A 21327-nucleotide genomic window follows, 5' to 3' on the forward strand; every position below is an offset into this window, starting at 1 on the left:
TAACTGTAACACCGCAGTAACTTTAACTGTAACACCACAGTAACTGTAACACCACAGTAACTGTAACACCGCAGTAACTTACATTTTGGCAGCTGCTTCAGATTTTTGTTAATCGATCGGCTGCCAGCCAACAGAAACTACACAGAAAGAACCAGGAGGAAGGTGACACAACAGACACACAACAGACACACGAGAGACATACGAGAGACACACAAGAGACACACAAGAGACACACAAGAGACACACAACAGACACACAACAGACACACAAGAGACACACAAGAGACACACAAGAGACACACAAGAACACACAACAGACACACAAGAGAAACACAAGAGAAACACAAGAGACACACGAGAGACACACGAGAGACACACGAGAGACAGAGACAGCTGTTTGTTCAGACATGGTGATGGACCTTCCTTCAGTCCGTCTGCTGGAGGACCATCAGAGGTTCATCTCCTCCTGTTGTTTGTTAACAGGCAGAGAGGAAGTGAAGATGTCTCACTCTGACACTTTTACTGAAGCAGATGAAACTGAATTAAAGGGGAGTGAAGGACAGAGAGACGGACGGAGCTGACGGTTCCTGTCCAGGCTGACGGAGCTGGACACTTTCCACTGGGGGAGGGGGAGTCGGCTGGCTCTGTGGGTGGGGGTCATTTCCGAGGATTGTTTCAGAGCTGTGAGGAGGAGGAGGTGGTGGGGGAGGGGGGGGGGGGGAGGGGGAGGTGGAGGAGGAGGTGGTGGAGGAGGCCAAGAAGGAGGAGGAGGAGGAGGAGGAGGAGGTAGGGGAGGGGGAGGTGGAGGAGGAGGAGGACGAGAAGGAGGAGGAGGACGAGAAGGAGGAGGAGGAGGTGGTGGGGGAGGAGGTGGAGGAGGATGAGAAGGAGGAGGAGGTGGAAGAGGTGGTGGAGGAGGTGGTGGGGGAGGAGGTGGTGGAGGAGGAGGACGAGAAGGAGGAGGAGGAGGAGGAGGAGGTGGAGGAGGATGTGGAGGAGGATGAGAAGGAGGAGGAGAAGGAGGTGGTGGGGGAGGAGGTGGAGGAGGATGTGGAGGAGGATGAGAAGGAGGAGGAGGTGGAAGAGGTGGTGGGGGAGGAGGAGGAGAAGGACAAGAAGGAGGTGGAGGTGGAGGATTTGACATGTGTCACAGAAACGTACCAGAGTGAACGACACGAAGAGACATTTAGATGAAGGTTTTGATCATTTCTGCAGATATTTGAATAAACGTGTGTTGAGAGTTCAGACTGAAGGAACGCAGCTCAGTGTCTTCACCAGTCAGAACACTGAGCATAACATCAGTAACAAACCATGGATCATTAATCAGTAACAAACCATGGATCATTAATCAGTAACAAACCATGGATCATTAATCAGTAACAAACCATGGATCATTAATCGGTAATAAATACATTTAATAACTGAAGACAACAATAACTGTTGACTTCCTGACAGTGACATTAATTAGAAACCATTCATTAAGAGACTGTGAACAGTGTTTATAAACAACAGCCAATCATTTCTTACTAAAGTGAAATAACAGTCAACTTGAGTTTAATCAGCTCCAGCTGGAGGCTGGAGGAGCCGTCTGTTAGCTCTGGGCTAACGACCTGTGCGAGTCCTTGTATTAAACATGTTACTAACGTGTCTGTGTGTCTGTTCATGACTCCTGCAGTCAACAACACACAGGTGGAGAGTAACTGTCCATTTACTGAACTTAAGTACAATTTTGAGGTACTTGTACTTTAGTATTTCCAAATCCTGCTACTTTATACTTCCTCTCCACGACACTTTGGAGACAAGTATTTTACTTTTTACTCAACATTAATTGTAAAACTTTCAGATTCAGATTAATGATACAAAACACTATGAACAAATACATTATGACGTATTATTAAAGATGTAAATGAGACTTTATTGATCCTGTGGATTAAAATGATCTCCATCAGATCTGAGGATCCATCACTCTGTTTTATTAACTCATCATTAATTCATGAGTGAACAGCGACACCATGTGGCCAGAAGACACACAGCATGCAGACTGCAGGCAGCACAAGTCTGTTTAAACACCAGGTGGAAGAATCTGATTAATATTAATGAGATCACTCACACAGGTGCAGCACTGCAGTTATATATGTAATAATCATCTGTGATGATCGTTTTAAATGTGTCGCAGAACAAGTTTACATCTTTAACCTTCAAATCAGGAAAGTGTTGATAGACAGGCAGGACCTTCGGCCGCCATGTTGGATTTATAGACGACGTTCACTGAGCGGTTTAACACAAAACTACATTCTGGATCATTACAGAAGATAATCTGTGTCAAACACGTTTCTGATCCTTCCAGGTTCTGTTCATCCAGATAATCTTCACAGATGAACTCCACCCATTATGTTTGAAGGTAAATTAAATGTGTAGCAGTAAAAAGCTAATGCTAGGCTACAAACAGACGACGTCACCACCACTAGGAGTGAAGGACGTTTACAGGCTGAAATGAAGACTTTGATTTGAGCATGAAAGCAGAGGCGTCCTGCAGCGTAGCAGAAAAAGCTTTTATTTATTTAGTTTGCTGCTGAAGTCGCTCGACGACAGCAAAGAAACCAGAAAGAACATTATAGAACATCAACAATATGAATATAGGATCTCTCAAAATTACAGCAAAAGTTGGAATATCTTCCCCTCGACTCCCGCAGAGCGACCACAAACCAGAAATCTCCTTCGACGTCCTTTTGAAAGACAGAAAACAGAGCAGGCGACGGAGTCTTTGCTCAGCAAATGACGCGACGGTGAGCCGATAATCGACCGATCAGTTATTGCAGTGATACTTCAGAGGCTGATGTCAGAAGTTACAGATCCTACAGACGTCAGAATCTCTTCAGAAACATCCGACGCTACAAACATGTAAAAAAACTGCTGAGTAACTCTAAATGTGAAACAGTTACAGAGGAAGTGATGCAGTTTAAACATCTCTACTCTTCTTTAAACTCAAGCGAAGGCAACTTCCATCATCAAAGAAATCAAGGCAGAACGTGTGATGACACCAACGGGTTTAAAGATGGACGACCGGCAGTTCTTCTGTTTCTGGACTCGTCTCAGCACAAAGCAGGAAACAAACACAAACTAACAGACTTCCTCGGGAACAGATCCTTCATCATCGCCGTCGGACACCAAACCACCGAGGGCCAGACCCAGAACCAGAACCAGGACAGAGCCGAGCTGGGTCAGTACAGAAGACACATCGGGCCAAAAACAAAGAGGGAAAAAAGTTCTGAGATCACAAACAAATAATCTGTTTTTAAATTCACGTCGGATTTGTCACAAAAATAAAAATCAAACATTCAAACTGGTTTCAGAGTGGGTGTTTAGACTGGTTTAATCTGGTTTCAGACTGGGTGTTTAGACTGGTTTAAACTGGTTTCAGACTGGGTGTTTAGACTGGTTTAAACTGGTTTCACAGTGTTTTCAGAGTGGGTGTTAAGACTGGTTTAAACTGGTTTCAGACCAGCATCTGACAGCAACTTTAAACTGGTTTAAACTGGTTTCAGACTGGATTCAAACTGGTTTTGGACTTGTGACAGATTGGTATCATTACAATACTGGTTAATTGGTCTTAAATTGATTTTAAACTGGTTTCAGACTGGGTGTTGTGGCTGGTTTAATCTGGTTTCAGACTGGGTGTTGTGGCTGGTTTAATCTGGTTTCAGACTGGGTGTTGTGGCTGGTTTAAACTGGTTTCAGACTGGGTGTTTAGACTGGTTTAATCTGGTTTCACACTGGTGTGCGATGAACAAAACAGAATAGCGTCACTCTGATTTTCATGTTAAAAAATGACAGAACCTAACTTTACTTTCATTATTTGAAGACTAAACTAAGAATTTTCTTTTGAAAGTCTCATTTTTTTTCTCTCAGAATTGAAAAATCTGAACTTTTTTCCGCTCATGATTTTTGACCCTCGCCTTCTTCCATACTTCATGAAAACAGAAGGTAAAATACAGGAAGTGGAGAAGCGAGTGCAGCGGTGTTTGGGGGTTGGGGTTCAGGTGAAGGACGTCCCTCTAATCGTCTCCCGTCCTTCCTGATGATGTCAGGAAGGGGGCGGGGCCGTGGCGGTGCCCGACTCGTCCTCTTCCTTCGACTCTGGGAGGTTTTTGTTTTTTCTGTCGGCTCAGTCGAAGGGGCTGAAGTCCCTCTCCAGGTTCTCGGACTCGTCGTCGTCGGAGAAGAAGTCGTCCTCGTCGATGTCGTCCTCGTCGTAGTCCTCGTGCCACTCGGGAACGTACTCTTCATCATACTCGTCGTCCTCGTCCTCTGCCTCCTCGCCGCCCTCCTCGCCCGTGTTGTTGTTGTTATCCGAGTCTCCAGAGTCCGACGCTCGCTCCGACTTGGACCTGAGAACAAAATCTTTCAGTCTGGAAGTCGACAGTGAATTCAGTCGTCTGAGCCGACTGATGATTATTCTGTTGTTTGGCGTCGTACTCACACTTTGTTGGCGTCGGTGTTGTTGGACAGGTTGGAGGCCTGAGTGGATTCTGGTTCCTGGCTGCTCTTGGACTGATAACCAACCCTGAAGTCCTGAATGAGACAGAAACAGGAAACTGTCACTGACGTCTCTGCTGGATCACCACTTTGGTTTGACAGCAAAGAGACTTCAGACACTTGAACACTAACGAGATGAATAAATAACAAAGTTCAGTGTAAAACCAGCAGAAGGCGCAAACTGACCTGTGGAGCTAAACTGGTGTCAAACTGGTTTAAATTGCTACAAATATATTAATGTGGTTTACAGTTTAAACAGGATTCACACTGGTTATAATCCAGTTTAAGACTGGTTTTAAATCAACTGTGTTTCAAACTGGTTTCAATCAGGCCAAGTGTAAACTCATCCTGATATCAAACTGGTTTCAGACTGATATCAAAGTGGTCTGAATTTAAGACCATTTAACACTGATTGGTTTCAGACTACATTGGCTACCAACCAGTTAGATTTAAGACTGGATTTCAAATTAGAGGTGAACTGTTTTTTAATCAGACGGATTGTAGACTGGTTTCAGACTGGTTTCAGACTGGGTTTAGACTGGTTTCAGACTGGGTTTAGACTGGTTTCAGCCCATCTTTAGTGTTCAGACACAACAAAGTGAAGACTGGTTTTAATTAAATGTGTTTTAGACTCTTTTCAATCAGGCCGACTGGAAACTCATCTCAAACTTTAAGCTGGTTTCAGACTGATAGCAAACTGGTCTTTAAATGATTTTAGATTGTGTTAGTATTGTATATGAAGCAGCTTTAGGTTAAGACTGGATTTTAACTGAGAGGTGAACTGGTTTTAGACTTTTTTAAAACTGGTTTCAGCTCAGTTTCAGACTGGTTCTACCTGGGTGGAGTGCTGCAGGATGGCCAGCAGGCGCTCCTGGATGCGTCGGATCAGTTCCAGTCCGGTGTTGAGATGTTCTGGTTTCAGCAGCCGGACACACGAGGCCAGGTCAGTGCACTGCAGCAGAGTCTCCTCTGAGGACAACAACAGCACCAGTCAGCACCAGTAAGATGAGTTCCAGCTGCAGAAAGTTTTTAATAAAGAGAGGTGAGTCTCACCCAGCAGGATCTGCAGGGCGTTGGTGTGCAGGTCCAGAGCCTCCGTCTGCTGCTCCATCACGTCCATCTTCTCCGTCTCCTGGTTGTAGTAGCTGTAAACACAGGAGTAGGCCAGCACCTGCAGACACAGAGCAGGGCAAATTAACACAGCTGCCCTATTCAGCTGGATGACGATGAAGATGATGAAGATGAAGATGATGATACCTTTCGAGCCTGAGCGAGGACTTTACAGGCGTCGATGACGAAGGTCAAAGACTTCATCTGCAGAGCTTCGTTAATGGACGACACTTTGTTCTCCAGGTTGACGGCAAAATCCTGAAGAGACGAGAAACGCTGAGTCATCAAGCTGAAGCTGCTGAGGACGACTCAGCAGATATCTGACCTTCATCATACAGCAGCTCTTTAACACCAGATCACTGTCACAACAAAAGACTTCCTGTTCTGATCTCACAGCTAAAAACAATTTAACTAACAACAAGTTAGCATCCCAGGCTAATGCTAGCAAGAGGCTGGTTAGACCTGCTATCATCATCCAGGTGAGTGACCACCTGTGATGTGATGTGATGTCACTTCCTTCTCTATATGAAACAAATCCGTCCATCAGTGGGACAAACAGACTCCATGTTTTTACACAAAGACAGAAAGAAGTTCTTGTAGAACATTTGCTGAACTTACAAGAACAAATAATGAAGAATTAGTCAGAGACAGAGTTTCACACAGTTTATAAAGTTTGTTTTAACTCAACAACTCACTAAATTGAGACATTTGTTAATGGAGTCTGGTGATGTTGTGGTTACTGGTTCAGTGGTTGGATCAGTTGAAACAGTGTGTTCACAAACAGCTGCTGCTGACACTGACGGGTTCAGGGAGACCAGAAATGTAGTTGGATGTCCAGCTCTCAAATATGTCCTTAATGTGTCTCATTCACACCTGTACTCAGAGCTGTCCACCTGTGATCAGGTCACTCAGGACAGATGCTGACACAGGTCTGAACAGCCTCCATCTGTCTGTCTGCTGCCTCAAACTCCAGTTACTTAACAATAAAAGCTTTCCTGCTGCTTGACGACTATGATGTCTCAGACCAGGGTGCACAGGTGTGCACAGGTGTGGACAGGTGTGCACAGGTGTGGACAGGTGTGCACAGGTGTGGACAGGTGTGCACAGGTGTAGACAGGTGTGGTACCTTGGCCTGGTGGTGGAAGGTGCATCTCTCATTATAATCCTGGAACTTCTTCTCCTGCCGTGCTGCTTTACTCACCTGCAACACGAACAACAACTCATTAAAACTCAGGATACATGAGAAACATGTAAAACTAATTATCACAGAGTGTGAGACGTGTTGTTGGTCTCTGATTGGATGATCGTGTGACAGTGTGTGAACCAACCATGGCGGAGCAGTTGTAGTAGTCTTTGTGTGTTGGTTTCCATGGTTTCAGACACCGCCAGCAGAAACCGTGGTTACACTTAGCACAGGTCATACTGAGGAGAGAGGACACCTTCATCATCTTCATCATCACCACCATCATCACCATCATCACCATCATCATCACCATCACCATCATCACCATCATCATCATCATCATCACCACCATCATCATCATCATCACCATCATCATCATCACCATCATCATCGCCATCATCACCATCATCACCATCACCATCATCATCATCATCATCACCATCATCATCATCACCATCATCATCACCATCATCACCATCATCACCATCACCACCATCATCATCATCATCACCATCATCATCATCACCATCATCATCGCCATCATCACCATCATCACCATCATCACCATCACCATCATCATCGCCATCATCACCATCACCATCATCACCATCACCACCATCATCATCATCATCACCATCATCATCGCCATCATCACCATCATCGCCATCATCACCATCACCATCATCATCGCCATCATCACCATCATCACCATCATCATCGCCATCATCATCACCACCACCATCATCTTCATCATCACCATCATCACCACCATCACCATCATCATCTTCACCATAAAATGTGTTTAAATTGAGCACTGACACCTCTGGTCTCTACTAATTAGCAGGTATTGTGATGACATCATCAGCAGGTGTACTCACTGCAGGCAGCCCTCGTTCTTCTCGATCTGAGCCTGGCAGCTCGGGCAGCGTTTGGAGATGAGCTTGGCGAGATGTTTGCTCTGAGCCTCCATACTCATCCCTTCATAATATCCTCCATCATCCATCCACTGAGACATGTGGCTGCAGCTGGCCGGGTAGTGAGCCTGCAGGGAGACGTCACTCTGTTAGTTCATCATGTTCATGTCTGTGTGTGTGTGTGTGTGTGTGTGTGTGTGTGTGTGTGTGTGTGTGTGTGTGACCTCTGACCTCGGGGAAGTTGCAGCTGAAGCAGGAGGACCAGCAGCACTTGGAGCAGGTCCCCATGCTGCCCATGTTCTCCTTGCAGAGGATCTGATCGCAGCCCTGAGGGTTGGTGCACCAGGTCAGGTTGGAGCAGCACTCCACGTAGCCTCTGAGCAAGGCATTCTCATACTGACACACAGGAGACATCACACATCATCATCATCATCATCATCATCATCATCATCAACAACAACAACAACAACAACAACAACTCCTTATCACAGATAAAGGTTGGAACATCGACAGGCAGCGGTGAGATGAAACAAAACAAGTAAAGAAATGAGATCATCAAATTAAAGAACACAAACCAGCTGATAACCTGTCACACCTGTTTGTTTACACTGAGGGCAGGTTGTCAAGGTGACAGAGGAGGCTGGCGTTACCTTGGCGATAGTGTCCTTGTCAGTGAGGATGTTGAGGAAGAACAGTGAGGTGGGCTGAGCCTGGCAGTCTGTGATTGGACAGTTACAGTTCATCACCAGGTTCTGTTCGATCCTCGCCGTCAGGTACTCCTGCCAGCACGACTGCAGCACAAACATCAGAACAACGTTAAAACAACGTCTGAACAACAGCTGACCCTGCAGTCTGTGCGTCTCACCTGGCAGCAGTAGTGCATGCAGCTCAGCGAGGGGAACGACTCCACGGCGGCGCTGCGGGGGCCCAGGCAGACGGGGCAGGTGGAGACGGGGCTCGGCGGCGGCTGAGGGTTTCGGAACTTGAGGCCGGCGGCCATGATGAGGGCGTCTGGGTCGTCGGTGTAGCGCTGCACCAGCAGGTCCACGTTCCACTTACAGTGAACCAACAGGTGTTCGGCCCGGTCCAGGTCCAGACTCAGAGTCCCCGACACCTGAGAGGACAGAGAGGGACCAAATCACCTGTCTGACACCTGGACACACCTGAGACAGATACAGAAGAGTCCAAAGCCCGTCTGCACCACCTTTGGACCTTTAGTAACTTGTAATCATTGTGCAGGACGTCCAGCACATTTTACCTCCATAGTTCATCAAACAAAGACGACAACAGATTAAATGAGTCCGGTACAAATCAGCAGCTGTGTTCTGGTGCTGTTTTCTGTAAAAACTGAAAAACATAAAGATTAAGATCCAATGAGCCTGATTACAAATGATGGAGTCATAAACATGAGTGTTTCTGAACTCTCCCGTCTGACACGACCCGAACGACCTGAACGACATGTTAATGTATGAAACAAGGTTCTGACAAACACAACGTGAACACAAACACTGCTGGAGGTTTGTAACACGTCTAACGGATCAGCCTGAGCAGGACTCTGACCTGTTGGACGGTCCTCTGCATCAGCTGACGGACTTCCTCCTGCGTCATCGTCCGGCCCATAGAGAACAGAACTGCGTCCAGAACTCCGTCCTCGAACTGCCGCGGCGCAGACATCAGACTGCAACACACACACACACACACACACACACACACACACACACACACACACACACAGTTACAGGAGGCTAGATTTCTGTTATCGTTAGTTTTGTGTTTATTCTTGTTTTCCTCGATGTGTTTTCTCTGGGTTCAGTTTGTCCTGTGACTCCACTCGTCTCCTGGACTTTGACTTTAACGGGGTCGTAACACAAATGTTCACACAAGCTGTGAACTCTATTCAACAAGACAATTTCACCAAGATGGGAACGTGTACACCATCAACAATTCAATGTCTTTATGCTTATTTTGTTAAACATAATGAACAAGTTTACATTTTCTTCCCTATTTCTCCGTTGACACAGACGTTTGCTCCTCAATAATTCAAATACACACACACACACACACACACACACATATACATATATATATATATATATATACATTTGAATTGAATATATATGTGTATATATATGTATGTGTATGCGTCAAATGTCTCAAAAAGCTAAAATTGTCACGCTGGACCAAATTTAATTTTGTTTCATGCAGAAACAATAAAATTAAATACAATAACTGACGGACTGTCATCAACAGGTTTTATGTCTGTTTGAGCGTCATCATGAAATAAAGTTATTCAATTAATAAGTATTGTTTATGGTTCAGAGTTGTATACGCTGTATTTGCTTCCAGAAGAGTCGCGAACCTTCAGAAGACTGAACGTCTCTTCATGTTTCTGTTGATCGTCTCACAGGTTTAAAACTTGCTTCTTTTAGTGGTGCAGTCGTACACATAAATATAAATACAGTCACTACTACTACTATTATTCTGTTTGTGATGTGATATGATAACAATGTTTATTTGGTTAAATTTGAAGCTTTGGTGTTTTATGAATATTAAAGATAACTTACATTCAAAAGTCATCAATTAATTATGTATTAATTATTGGGAAATAAGGAAACAGGCAGCAATCAAAGTTTAAATCTCTTCTTTATTTTCTTTGAGTAGAAAATTAAACATTTACATTTTGGCCATTTGGAGGAATCACAGCACGTCAGAGTTTAATTAGTTCATTAACTGTTGGCTTCTGTTTTAATGTGAAGAAAAACTGAACTCGGGTCAGTTTTGTTCACGTTTCATGTGTCTGTGATTTCTCAATGATCTCACGAAAGTTTCCTGAAGTTTGTTTTTAATGATGAGGGAAATGGAGAAAGTGTTCTGGTTCTGGTTCAGACCTGCTCAGTGTGGAAAGAGTTGATTGATTGATTGATTGATTGATTGATTGATTGATTGACAGATGGTACAGTTTCAATCCATCAATAAGACTGAATTATTATCATAACACTTTTTTCTTTGAGTCGGTGCTCAGCAGGTCAGAACATGTGAGAACATGATGTGTCTGAGCAAAGACTTAAACTTGAATGAGAAATAAAAAGCACTGATGATTATTAATAATAAAGAGCTTCAAAGATCATAATCATGGACTCTTTCCAGGAAAATTCCTGTGACATCATCAGGAAATGACAGACGTGTTAACTGAAGCATTAAACATGTTTTAACCATGAAAACAACTTCTGCCTTCGACTGACTTCCTCAATACAAACAACTGACCACCACAGAGAAATGATCGACTGCGGACCGACATGAAAACTGAAGGAAGCTTTGTGATAACGTGTTAAAACATGAGGAGAAACAGCGGAACAGTCCTTTAAAAACACAGTGAAAACAGGGGAAGGCTTCTGAAGCAGACACGAGGGTGATGATGATGATGAAGAGGACTGCTGCTCTGAGTTAAGTTAAATAACAGAAACAGAAGGAGGTCAAAGGTCACGCTCACACCTGATGTCGGCTACGCTGTCTGCCGCGTCCTTCCTCATCTCGGTCCGGCTGAAGGAGAACTGGGCCTGGCCTTTCTGCGGCGTGGACGGGTCCTCTGGCAGGAACTCCACGATGTGCGGGTTCTCCTCGTTGCGTCGGACGCAGCCTTTGCTGATGACGTGCATGATGCAGGACAGCACGTCGCTGGTGCTGCAGCTGAAGCGTCCTGCGCCCGGAGAGCGAGAGGCTTCCTGCTTCTGACACGAGTCCAGAACCTGGAGGGGACCGACAAAAAACTGTTCTGAGAGTCTAAACGTGTAACGTTTGTCCTGAGGGGGCGCTAGAGGACAGACTGATGGGACACTTTGAGTCTTGATAATGTAAAAAAGTATTGACAGTGAAACATGAAGTAATGTGTACAGTTTTGAAAGTAAAGTTCCCATGATGCACTGGGAGCTGTTAAGAAAGTCATCTGTTGGCTCCTCAGTGCGCTGAGTGAGCTGTTAGCACTTCCTGTCTGCAGTGTCGGCCCGGATGTTCAGACGATCACTGGATCACTGTGGTACTGAAGAAAACTTAAATCATGAAGATTCTCAGGGGAGTTCTGAATGGTCTGTTTTCTCTGGTTCTGTTCCATGTCTGGACTCAGACTCAGTTAATATGAACATTTTTAGGCTTAAGAACACGTCCAGGTGTGTCTACACGAGTGTGGGCGTGGCCTCAGCGACCTCTGACCTTGAAGACCAGGTTGTCGATGTGCATCTCCTTCTCCTGCTTCATGATGTGGACGATCAGACAGTAGATGTAGTTCCTCTTCCTCTCCAGCGTGCCGGCAGCATCTTCGTCCACGTTCAGGTACGTCTGTCTGGGCAGCAGCTGGACAGACGCAGGGACGCCCTCCAGACTGTGAGACGCCACCTGCTGGTTTAACTGCAACACACCTGAGAGCAGACAGAGGGGTGGTGAGTCAGAGAGGAGGAGGAGGATGAAGGACAGCAGTGTGTGTGTGTGTGTGTGTGTGTGTGTGTGTGTGTGTGGTGAGTATCGGACCCTGGAGGGGCTCGTTGGGATGGCTGCAGACCAGCGGTCCTCCCTCACTGAAGAGCGGCAGCAGAGCCTGAAGCAGGACGGCAGCAGACAGGCCGGTCGCCTCCAGCAGAGCGTCCACTCGAACCTCCTGCAGAGACGCACAGATGGCCGACTGTCAGTGAACGCATCAGGGAGAAAATCTGAACTTTTAAGACTTTAGAAGATCAACACGTGACGAGTTAACTTCAGATTAATATATTCTCCCCTTCTACTGTGTTTACATTTTCACTGATAATTACAACAACAGCTCAGTGTGAAGAGAAACGCCTCATCAGAGACTGATGCAGTGTCAGAGGGGTGGTCACCTCGTAACCATGACCACAATCTGATCGTTTCTCTCCGACTGTGTGTGTGTGTGTGTGTGTGTGTGTGTGTGTGTGTGTGTGTGTGTGTGACCTCGTGGCTGTTGAACTGCAGCAGGATGAACATCTGCAGCGTGGAGACGTGAAGCGTCCAGCAGCCGAACTGCAGCTCAGCGTGACCGAGCCAGGTCCACTGCAGCCGACGAGGCTTCGAGTGACTCAGACCGTACATGTACTGACCTGATGGACACACACACACACACACAGACACACACACACACACACACACACACACAGACACACACACACACACACACACACACACACACACACACACACACACACACACACAGAACAGTGAGTAACTCCTGACAGCTGATGACTGAACGTCCTCGGGGTGAACTGGTACTGACTGTGGCTGTAGAACTGGGTGAACTGGTTCAGGTACGAGCAGAGTTCTGTTGGAAAATGTTTCACAGGTTCATCCAGGAAGCAGAGCGAGGAGACAGCCCAGCAGCGCGGAGACAGAACCAGAACCTGGACCTCCGCCTCCTCATCTGACTCCGCCCACTCCTCCTCCATCATCTACAGCAACACCGAAAGGACAAACTGCATCAAACTCAAACTCCTGACACTCAGACTGGAGCAGTTTAAAAGCTGCAGGAGATAAAGAGAAGCTCAGATTCTGTTCACTGTCCTGTGGAATCAGACGTGTTGAGGGTTGTTCTGACCTGGTCTTGCTCCTGCAGGCTCCGGTCCAGCTGCTGCAGCCGGTACAGGTGAAACTCCTGCTGCAGCTCAGTCGACTCGCTCAGGTTCTTCAACATCTGCTGAGGGAAGCGACTTGGGAAGCAGCTGCCGATCTGATCGATCACGGCGCTCTCCAACCACACGTTCCCCTGGGCCAGCAGTCGGTCGCCCAGGTAGTACCTGCAGAGAGCGAGAGAGAGAGACAACGTCCTGTTGGTGTGTTCAGACTGTCATCAGCGTTTGTCAGCTGTGTTGGTGTCGTGGCGTTCACACCTGTAGAAGTGTTCGAAGGTGTTGGCGAGCTCCAGGCCCGACAGGAAGAGCATCGGCTCCAGAAACTGCTGCAGCCGCTCCAGAGTCTCCACGCTGCCGCACGCCACGCCGCTGGCCTGGATCATCTGGTCGATGTACTGAGCGAAACGCTCGCTCACCTGCATGTCACACACAGAACAGATCAATAACACCTGAACAGAACCCGACTCACACATAAACAGCAGGAAGGACTTTCACATGTTTACAGCATTTGTTTGGTTTTTTTACTGTAAATTGTCTGTTGTAATATCCTAAAGTACGGTGGCCCGAAGAGTCAAAACACAACAAGATTTCTGTTTTCTGAAACGTTCTTTGTTGTTTATGACAGAACAGAGAGAGTCTGTAGGTTTTGGCCTGTTTGTTGTCAACTTTGGGAAATTCTGATGAACTTTTTTCACAATTTCAACACTTAATAAACAAATAATAGAGAAAATTATTGACAATCGGTTGATAATGGAAATAATTGTTAGTTGCATCCGTAGATATACAAAACACAGTCCCAATATAACAGACAGAAAATAAATATATATAAAAACTCATTCCAGATGAAGACTTGTCGGGTCGAAACATTCACTCTCTGCAGTACAATAACGTGTTGGACGTTTTTGGCTGTGCAGAAACTGAACCGGAGGAGAAGCTGACGTACATGCATGGCTCTGAGGATGGAGAGCTGCAGCAGGGCGGCGGAGAAGCCGTGTCGGAGGGCGAGGACGAAGGCGGTCTGCTGTCCGAACAGCTCCTCCATGGCGTTCTTCAGCCGCAGGTACAGACTCCGGTAACGCTCCACAAAGTCCGGCAGACTGCAGCTCGACTCCAGAAACTTCTTCACCTGAGGGGAGGGGTCACGTTTTATTTATTTACGCTTGGAGCAACAGAGGGATTATAAATCTGTTTAAAGATCAATATATTTGATCAGTCAGTCAGTGATCAGTCTTACCTGGCGCTGTACCACTCCCTGCCAACAGAGGGCGATCCCTGCGATGCTGCTGCTGCTCTTCACTTTAGGCTTGGCTGAGGAGGAGGAGGAGGAAGAAGAGGCCGCGGCGGTGTCTTTGTTTTTACCCTCTTTACCGTCTGGAAGACACATTTACAAAAAGGTTGATTTTCAGAATGAAGATCGTCGTCGATAAACTGAATCAGAAAAATGAAACCGAAATGTGAACTGCAGCCAGAAACATAAAGATAAAGCAGTGCCTCTGTTCTGTCCTTCTTTTCCATCTGAAAAGAAAACACGTCAGTGTCGTGACTAAAATGGGAAACAGGAAGTCTGCAGTAAAAATAAGAGCAATCCAAACTGAAAGAAAAAGATGGAGTGTAAACGCAGCGTCCAGATGACTTCAGGTTGGTTTGAGGGAAGCTGAATGTTTCAGTCAGTTCAGACGAGGACGAGGAGTCAGCTGACGCCCCCTGCTGGTGACTTTACACCACACAGCAACGTAAAGGCTCATGTTTGATCTGAAGGAGACTGGACACACACACACACACACACACACACAGACAGACACACACACACACACACAGACACACACAGACACACACAGACACACACAGACACACGCACACACACGCACACACACAGACACACAAACACTGACACACACACACACAAACACACACACACACACACGGTAAATCTATATATATATATATATATATATATGTATATATATATATATATATATATATATATATATATGTATATATATATATATATATATATATATGTATATATATATATATATATATGCATATATAGATATATATACACATATATATACACATATATATATATATAAACGCTGCTGCTCGAGTCCTCAGTGGGACCAGGACGGTGGATCGTGTCCCTCCAGTCCTCAGATCTTTGGACTGTCTCCCTGTCTGTCAAAGAAGTGATGTTAAGGTGCAGTCGACTGTTTCTGAACGGCTTAGGGCCAAATACATTTCTGGTCTGCTGGTACGTTGTGCACCATCCAGACCAGACGAACCTCCCATCCGCCCCCCTGCACCTCAGCCTCCCTACCCACTGCATTACGCTTTAAAACAATAAAGACTCTGACTTACATTTATCTGTTTCATATGATTAATGCATAGATCTATGCTTCTGATGTGACATGCAGCCTGCCTGACTACATACAGTAGCCTCGGCATCTGGCATAGGAGTCAGGCTGCATCTGGACCTGGTGCGCTCCGAGGTGGAGCGGCGTTGTGATCAGGAAGGACTCCGCATAGCTGCAGGGCGAGAGCAGGCAGTTCTTGAGGCGGCTCAGGGGAAACGAGTGGATGTGGGTTCCCCGGAACTGACCCCCTTTCCACCAGAGCGGCTAAGCCTTGAGCTGGACATACTGAGGGATGTGTGTAGGGGACGAGAAGTTAGCAGCATCCAGGATGTTGTGTCCATCCTGCACACCCTGCAGCCCCAAACCCGCTCCATGCTGTCGGAGGTGGAGAAGCTCATTAAGCTGTCTGGCCCTGCCAATATCTGTCCGGCATCCGAGCGCTCTTCCTCAGCCCTGCGCAGGCTGAAAACCTGCTGCGCACCATGACGCAGGAGAGACTAACACATTTAACCGTTATGAACGTTCACAGTGACCTTATGGATGAAAGCGATGTCTCCACCCTGCTTAAAACCTTCATCAGTAGGTCAACTGAGAGAAGGTCCACTTTTGGAAATGCATGAAAGCCCTGAGTCAGGAGCAGACTTTTCTTTTTTTCATTCAAGGGTACAAATAATGCTGTTATGTTCCTTAAATGGCCTGATGTAGTTATCAAAGTTTCATTTTCTTAACAAAGATGCCGTGTTCATCCATCTAGTTCTCTTATAACTGCACACCATTATAAAATAACTTCAAATCAAATCCTTAATCATTGATAAAAGTGCGTGCTTCCCCCGCCCCTCCCAACAGAAATCCTGCCCCCCCTCTCAGAAAATAGTCCCGACGTCCAGACCTCTCAGGTCATTTGGGATCTGCTCTCTGTCAAAACTAAACACGGAGAAGCAGCATTTCGTTTTTATGTTCCACGTTGGAACAAGCTCCCTGAAAACCGTGGGTCTGCTGCAGCTCACAGTTTCCTTAAATCAGGATGAAGACTTTTCTGTTTGCTGCCTTTGATTAAATCAGATCTGAGCCTTCTTCTTACCGCACTGCAACTTTTATTCTGTTTTATCTGCCTTGTTTAGTTTTTATATCTGTCTCCTGTCACATATACTTAATTGTAGTTACATTAATGTGATTAATGTCTTTTTTATGATGCCTGTTGCTTTTACTTGCTGTATATTTTATGTAATGCACTTTGAATTGCCTTGTTGTTGAAATGTAATATACAAATAAACGTGTCTTGCCTGGTGAGCTTTACCATAATTTATTCACTCAGATATTTCATTTATGGCTGATATTGAAGTAAATACAAAATGAGGCTTCAGACTTGTTATGCCGAGAAGAGCCTGCCTGCTAAGAACCGCATGCCCGTCACGGGACGTGCACAACTAACAAACAACAAACAGCATCAAGGTCACTAAGTTTCTGCCGTGTTTTCCCAGTTAGGCTACAACTAATAATATATATACAATTAGACTCATCGGCCGGAGTGTGTTGCAGCTGTTCAGGTGCACAAACCTAACGCACCTCTCCAGCGGTCCCAGCAGTTCTCAATGAAGTGATCACCTGCGGGGGGCGTGGTTAACTTACACATGTTTGTCATTGATTTTGTGTCTTATGTGAGAAACAAAGTAAAGAAACAGCAACAGAACTCTTTCTCTGTCTCCACTGAACACATGAATCATGTCCTGCAGAAGCCTGTGTGTGTGTGTGTGTGTGTGTGTGTGTGTGTGTGTGTGTGTGTGTGTGTGTGTGTGTGTGTGTGTGTGAGCCTGTATGTGTGTATCTCGTATTGATCGACTGCTCCATCTACTGGATGAACATGGAACACAGAACAACTACGCGAGGCGTTCACGTACGCGGTGTGTTGCGCACGGTGCAGATCAACTTCCGGTCGCACATCAGAAACTGCGACCGCACGCGTGTGTGAACGCGTGACAACATTTGTCAAACAGTGACAGACAGACGTGCGCACGCTGCTTCGTACGCACGCAGCTTCTTGTTACGCGTGACATAGTTTGCGCACGTCATTTCCGCCTACGTGTGAGCGTGTGACAAAAATGTTCAGTTATCTTCATGCGAGCGTTAATGCGTGCGTTCGCATAAAAACGCATGAATGTTACACGTAGTCACTACGCGTCGTGTGATTACCGGCGTGCAGCAGTCATACGCGTGAACGTGCGTGTGAACGGGGGACCATTATAAGTCAATGGGGAAACTACATTACACGTCAGGCGCTGCTCGCTGCACAGGCGTCAAAGCACGCGCGTGTGACACGTTCAGTTGATACGTGCGCACGCATTATGACACGATTCTACCGCCATAGACACACACTTACACACACACACACACACACACAGACACACTCACACTCACACACACTTACACACACACACAGACACACACACACACACACACAGACACACTCACACTTACACACACTAACACACACACACCAGAACACCAGATGTGTATTCATCTGCTGCTGAAAGACAAACGCTCCTGATTGTTTAAAGACGAGTCAGCTGCTGCTGCAGGAAATAAAAAAGCTTCTTAAAGATGAAACTATAGATTTGTGTCTTCAGCAGAAACCAGTGGGCTCGGAGCTGAGACAGGAAGTCCTCTTGTCATTGGATTTTTTCAAGTAAAATCAAAGACTAACACCAAACCTAAACTTTAATGCGGGCAGATGATCTGAGACAGAGACGGACAGTTCTGAGGTCAAACAGCAGGGGGCGGCATGATGACTTCCTGTCCTCATTTGGACATATGAAATGTCACAGAGCAGAGTGTAAACAAACAAAATGGCCTCTGAACTCAGCTGTTACTTACTCTTCAGCTCTTTGCTTCGGTTGAGACCTTCTGAAAACAAAAAGAACTCTTTAAACATGGAGGACGACTGAAAACACTCAGAATTCATCGTCAACACTCCGCGGATCGTCACAGCGACTTTAACTAGTTTCATGTCCAAAGTCGTCAATTCTTTATAAATAGTTTTAAAAAAGTGGACATAACATCACAGTTTACAGAGTCAAGATGGCTGCTTTATAAACAATTAAAAATATAGATTTTAACATGAAAACATAGAGCTCAGTGTGACGCTGACGTCTCAGCTCAGAAATGAAGCGTCTGACCATATTTGGATAAACTGAAGTTGAGACTCACTTGATTTGACGGGAGGTTTCAGCTCCTCGCTGTCTGGTCGGCTCGTGTCCACGTGGACCAGCAGGTGCGTGAGTCGTCTCACTCTGGAGTTAAAGATGGCCGCCCGGCTTTTACAGCGGCGAGCCGACTCTGCGTTATCCAGGTACTCACTGAGGAGCCAGGACAGAGGGCTGCACGCCGGGGATTCTGGGTAAACACAGGGAGGAACATCAGCGTGGGGACAGCTTGTTTCATCTGTGTGTGTGTGTGTGTGTGTGTGTGTGTGTGTGTGTGCGTGTGCGTGTGCGTACGTACCTGACAGTGTGATGCTGTGGACGATCGGGGTGATCAGAGCCTCCCAGCAGGTTCGACCCAGAGCTTCAGCTGCCTCGGCGTCCGGCAGGAAACGATCTGCAAACATCTGCTCGTGTCTCAGAGCACTGTTCAGTCTGCACACACACACACACACACACACACACACACACACACACACACACACAGTGTATTATTACTGATGTATTAAAGAGTATTATTTGCAGTATTTACAGTATTATTGGAGTATTAACTTGTTGAAGAGCTGCAGCAGCTGCGTCTTGTCCTCCATCACCTCCTGACACCAGGTGTGGGCCTTGGTGCTGTAGAACAGGTAGGTCCGACAGCACAGCTGCTCCTTAAACACCGGCCAGAACGTCGGCTTCGGACCCAGAACCTCGAACCCGTGGACTCTTGTGTCGATGCCACCCTGTCAGAGGGAACAGAGAGAGGGGTGTGGTCAGTAGATTATATGGGTGTGGCCAGTAGATGGGGGGGCGGAGCTCAGAGTCTTACCTGCTGACATCTCTTGACCCTGATCTGGATGATGGACCAGAATCTGGTCATGTTCTCCAGGAGAACCACTCGACTGGCGGACGGGGTCACGTTCACCTGCACACACACACACACACACACACACACACACACTGTGTCAGACAGTTTGAGACACAGGCTGAAGTAATTTCCTGCTGCGCTCTGTGTTGGTCAGCTGGTCTCGTCCGTTACTGATCGCTGCTTCACTCCGTTAGCGACAGCAGTACGAACATGTGGCCGACTTCATGTCCGTCTCACAAACATCATCATTTAGAGATATTCTGGCTCGTGTGCTGTCGATTGTTCGGACGCTGCGCTGCCCTCACAGCTGGGTTACACCTTTTCTTTGCCACCAGCATCACGATTTTAAACAACACTTAGAAAACACATCTAACAGTTCTGAATCGGTTCTGACTCGTGGGAGCTAAGAATCAAGATTCTAATGAGAAGTTGTTTTTAACCATCACTGTTAAACTCCCCCTGGTGTTTTAGAGCTGAGCTGCACCAGAACTTCAGGGTGGAGGAGACTCACCGTGTTCAGTTCAGTGTTGATGTTGGTGGGCTCGTCTCCTCCCAGAACCAGGATCCGGGCCGGCATGTAGCTCGAGTCCTCGCTGGCTAACAGGATGGCCAGTTGTCTACACACACACACACACACACACACCGACACACACACACACACACAGACACACACACACACAGACACACACACACTCTTATTGTCAGTAGTGTTTTCCTGAACTACTCGATACATCAATTCTTCGATAAGATTAATGTGTTCATTTTTGTGTCATGTTCAGTAGAACTGTCACTCCCAGCACCAGCACCAGCACCAGCACCAGCACCAGCACTCAGTAGTATAAAGAGTATCTGGTACCTGATGATGACTCCTTTGTGCATGTAGATGTTGATGAAGTGCGAGCCGGTGCAGCCGTTGGACTCCCAGTAAGTTTTGGGGTTCTTGTCGGTCAGTTTGTTCGCTCGATGGTGATTGGACGAAACCTCCACTTTCTCCCAGCACTTATCCTCCTTCAGCTCCACACTGGAACCTGAACACAGCACCAGTTACACCAGTTACACCAGTAATGACACATTATCTTAGAGAATACAAATGTAAACGTCATCAGACTGACAGACGAGTGGTTTGATGTAAACGGACCTTGGCAGAGGTTCCTCAGGAACACGTCAAAGAAGGGGATGTTGATTGGTTGATGGCTGCGACGATGCTCCTCGATCTGACCCAACACCATCTGAAAGGAAACAGGAAGTAGCCCAGGTAAGTTTGTTGTGTGGCCAGAACTGACTTCACAAATCATTTCAGAGGTTATTTGTCCTGCAGGTTATTGATTCACTTAACATTTTTAAATGAAATCACTTGGAGCACCTGTGATCCCTGTTCGACCACAGAGCAGCTGACATCTACCAGCAGTCACAACCCAGAGAGGAGCTGCTTCTCTGCTTGTTTTCATGCATGTGATTGTGTGTTGTGTGACACCAGAGCCACAGGTGCTGCTCCTCCCAGGTGTCTCTGTGGGTCTGTGTCCTGCTCACCTGGATACACCCTGCGAGGACGCT

The 21327-nt window shown here is 46.4% G+C and overlaps 1 protein-coding gene across 2 annotated transcripts in view; it reads right to left on the reverse strand.

Annotated features, from left to right (window-relative positions):
• Positions 1-2532: 2532 nt before the first annotated feature.
• Positions 2533-21327, reverse strand: part of cul9 (cullin 9) — a 37270-nt gene continuing 18475 nt past the window's right edge. The window contains exons 16-45 of one of the 2 annotated variants that reach the window (XM_084376292.1): positions 21304-21327; positions 20912-21002; positions 20630-20801; positions 20285-20390; positions 19735-19830; positions 19473-19648; positions 19222-19355; positions 18928-19113; positions 18595-18624; positions 14604-14740; positions 14313-14495; positions 13628-13785; positions 13336-13534; positions 13018-13189; positions 12699-12844; positions 12264-12390; positions 11949-12154; positions 11235-11488; positions 9303-9420; positions 8608-8856; positions 8393-8533; positions 7974-8138; positions 7707-7870; positions 6974-7067; positions 6772-6846; positions 5793-5903; positions 5589-5706; positions 5371-5504; positions 4480-4571; positions 2533-4387 (exon numbers count right to left, since the gene is read on the reverse strand). The exon at positions 21304-21327 is cut by the window's right edge and continues 204 nt beyond it. In XM_084376292.1, the coding sequence (XP_084232418.1) occupies positions 4165-4387; positions 4480-4571; positions 5371-5504; positions 5589-5706; positions 5793-5903; positions 6772-6846; positions 6974-7067; positions 7707-7870; positions 7974-8138; positions 8393-8533; positions 8608-8856; positions 9303-9420; positions 11235-11488; positions 11949-12154; positions 12264-12390; positions 12699-12844; positions 13018-13189; positions 13336-13534; positions 13628-13785; positions 14313-14495; positions 14604-14740; positions 18595-18624; positions 18928-19113; positions 19222-19355; positions 19473-19648; positions 19735-19830; positions 20285-20390; positions 20630-20801; positions 20912-21002; positions 21304-21327 (4281 nt within the window). In that variant the 3' untranslated portion in view covers positions 2533-4164. The remainder of the gene's footprint in view (positions 4388-4479; positions 4572-5370; positions 5505-5588; positions 5707-5792; positions 5904-6771; positions 6847-6973; positions 7068-7706; positions 7871-7973; positions 8139-8392; positions 8534-8607; positions 8857-9302; positions 9421-11234; positions 11489-11948; positions 12155-12263; positions 12391-12698; positions 12845-13017; positions 13190-13335; positions 13535-13627; positions 13786-14312; positions 14496-14603; positions 14741-18594; positions 18625-18927; positions 19114-19221; positions 19356-19472; positions 19649-19734; positions 19831-20284; positions 20391-20629; positions 20802-20911; positions 21003-21303) is intronic. The other variant, XM_084376293.1, reaches the window with a different exon arrangement.

This window comes from Pagrus pagrus, assembly GCF_965226575.1.
Source record: "Pagrus pagrus genome assembly, chromosome: 15".
NCBI lineage: Eukaryota > Metazoa > Chordata > Actinopteri > Spariformes > Sparidae > Pagrus > Pagrus pagrus.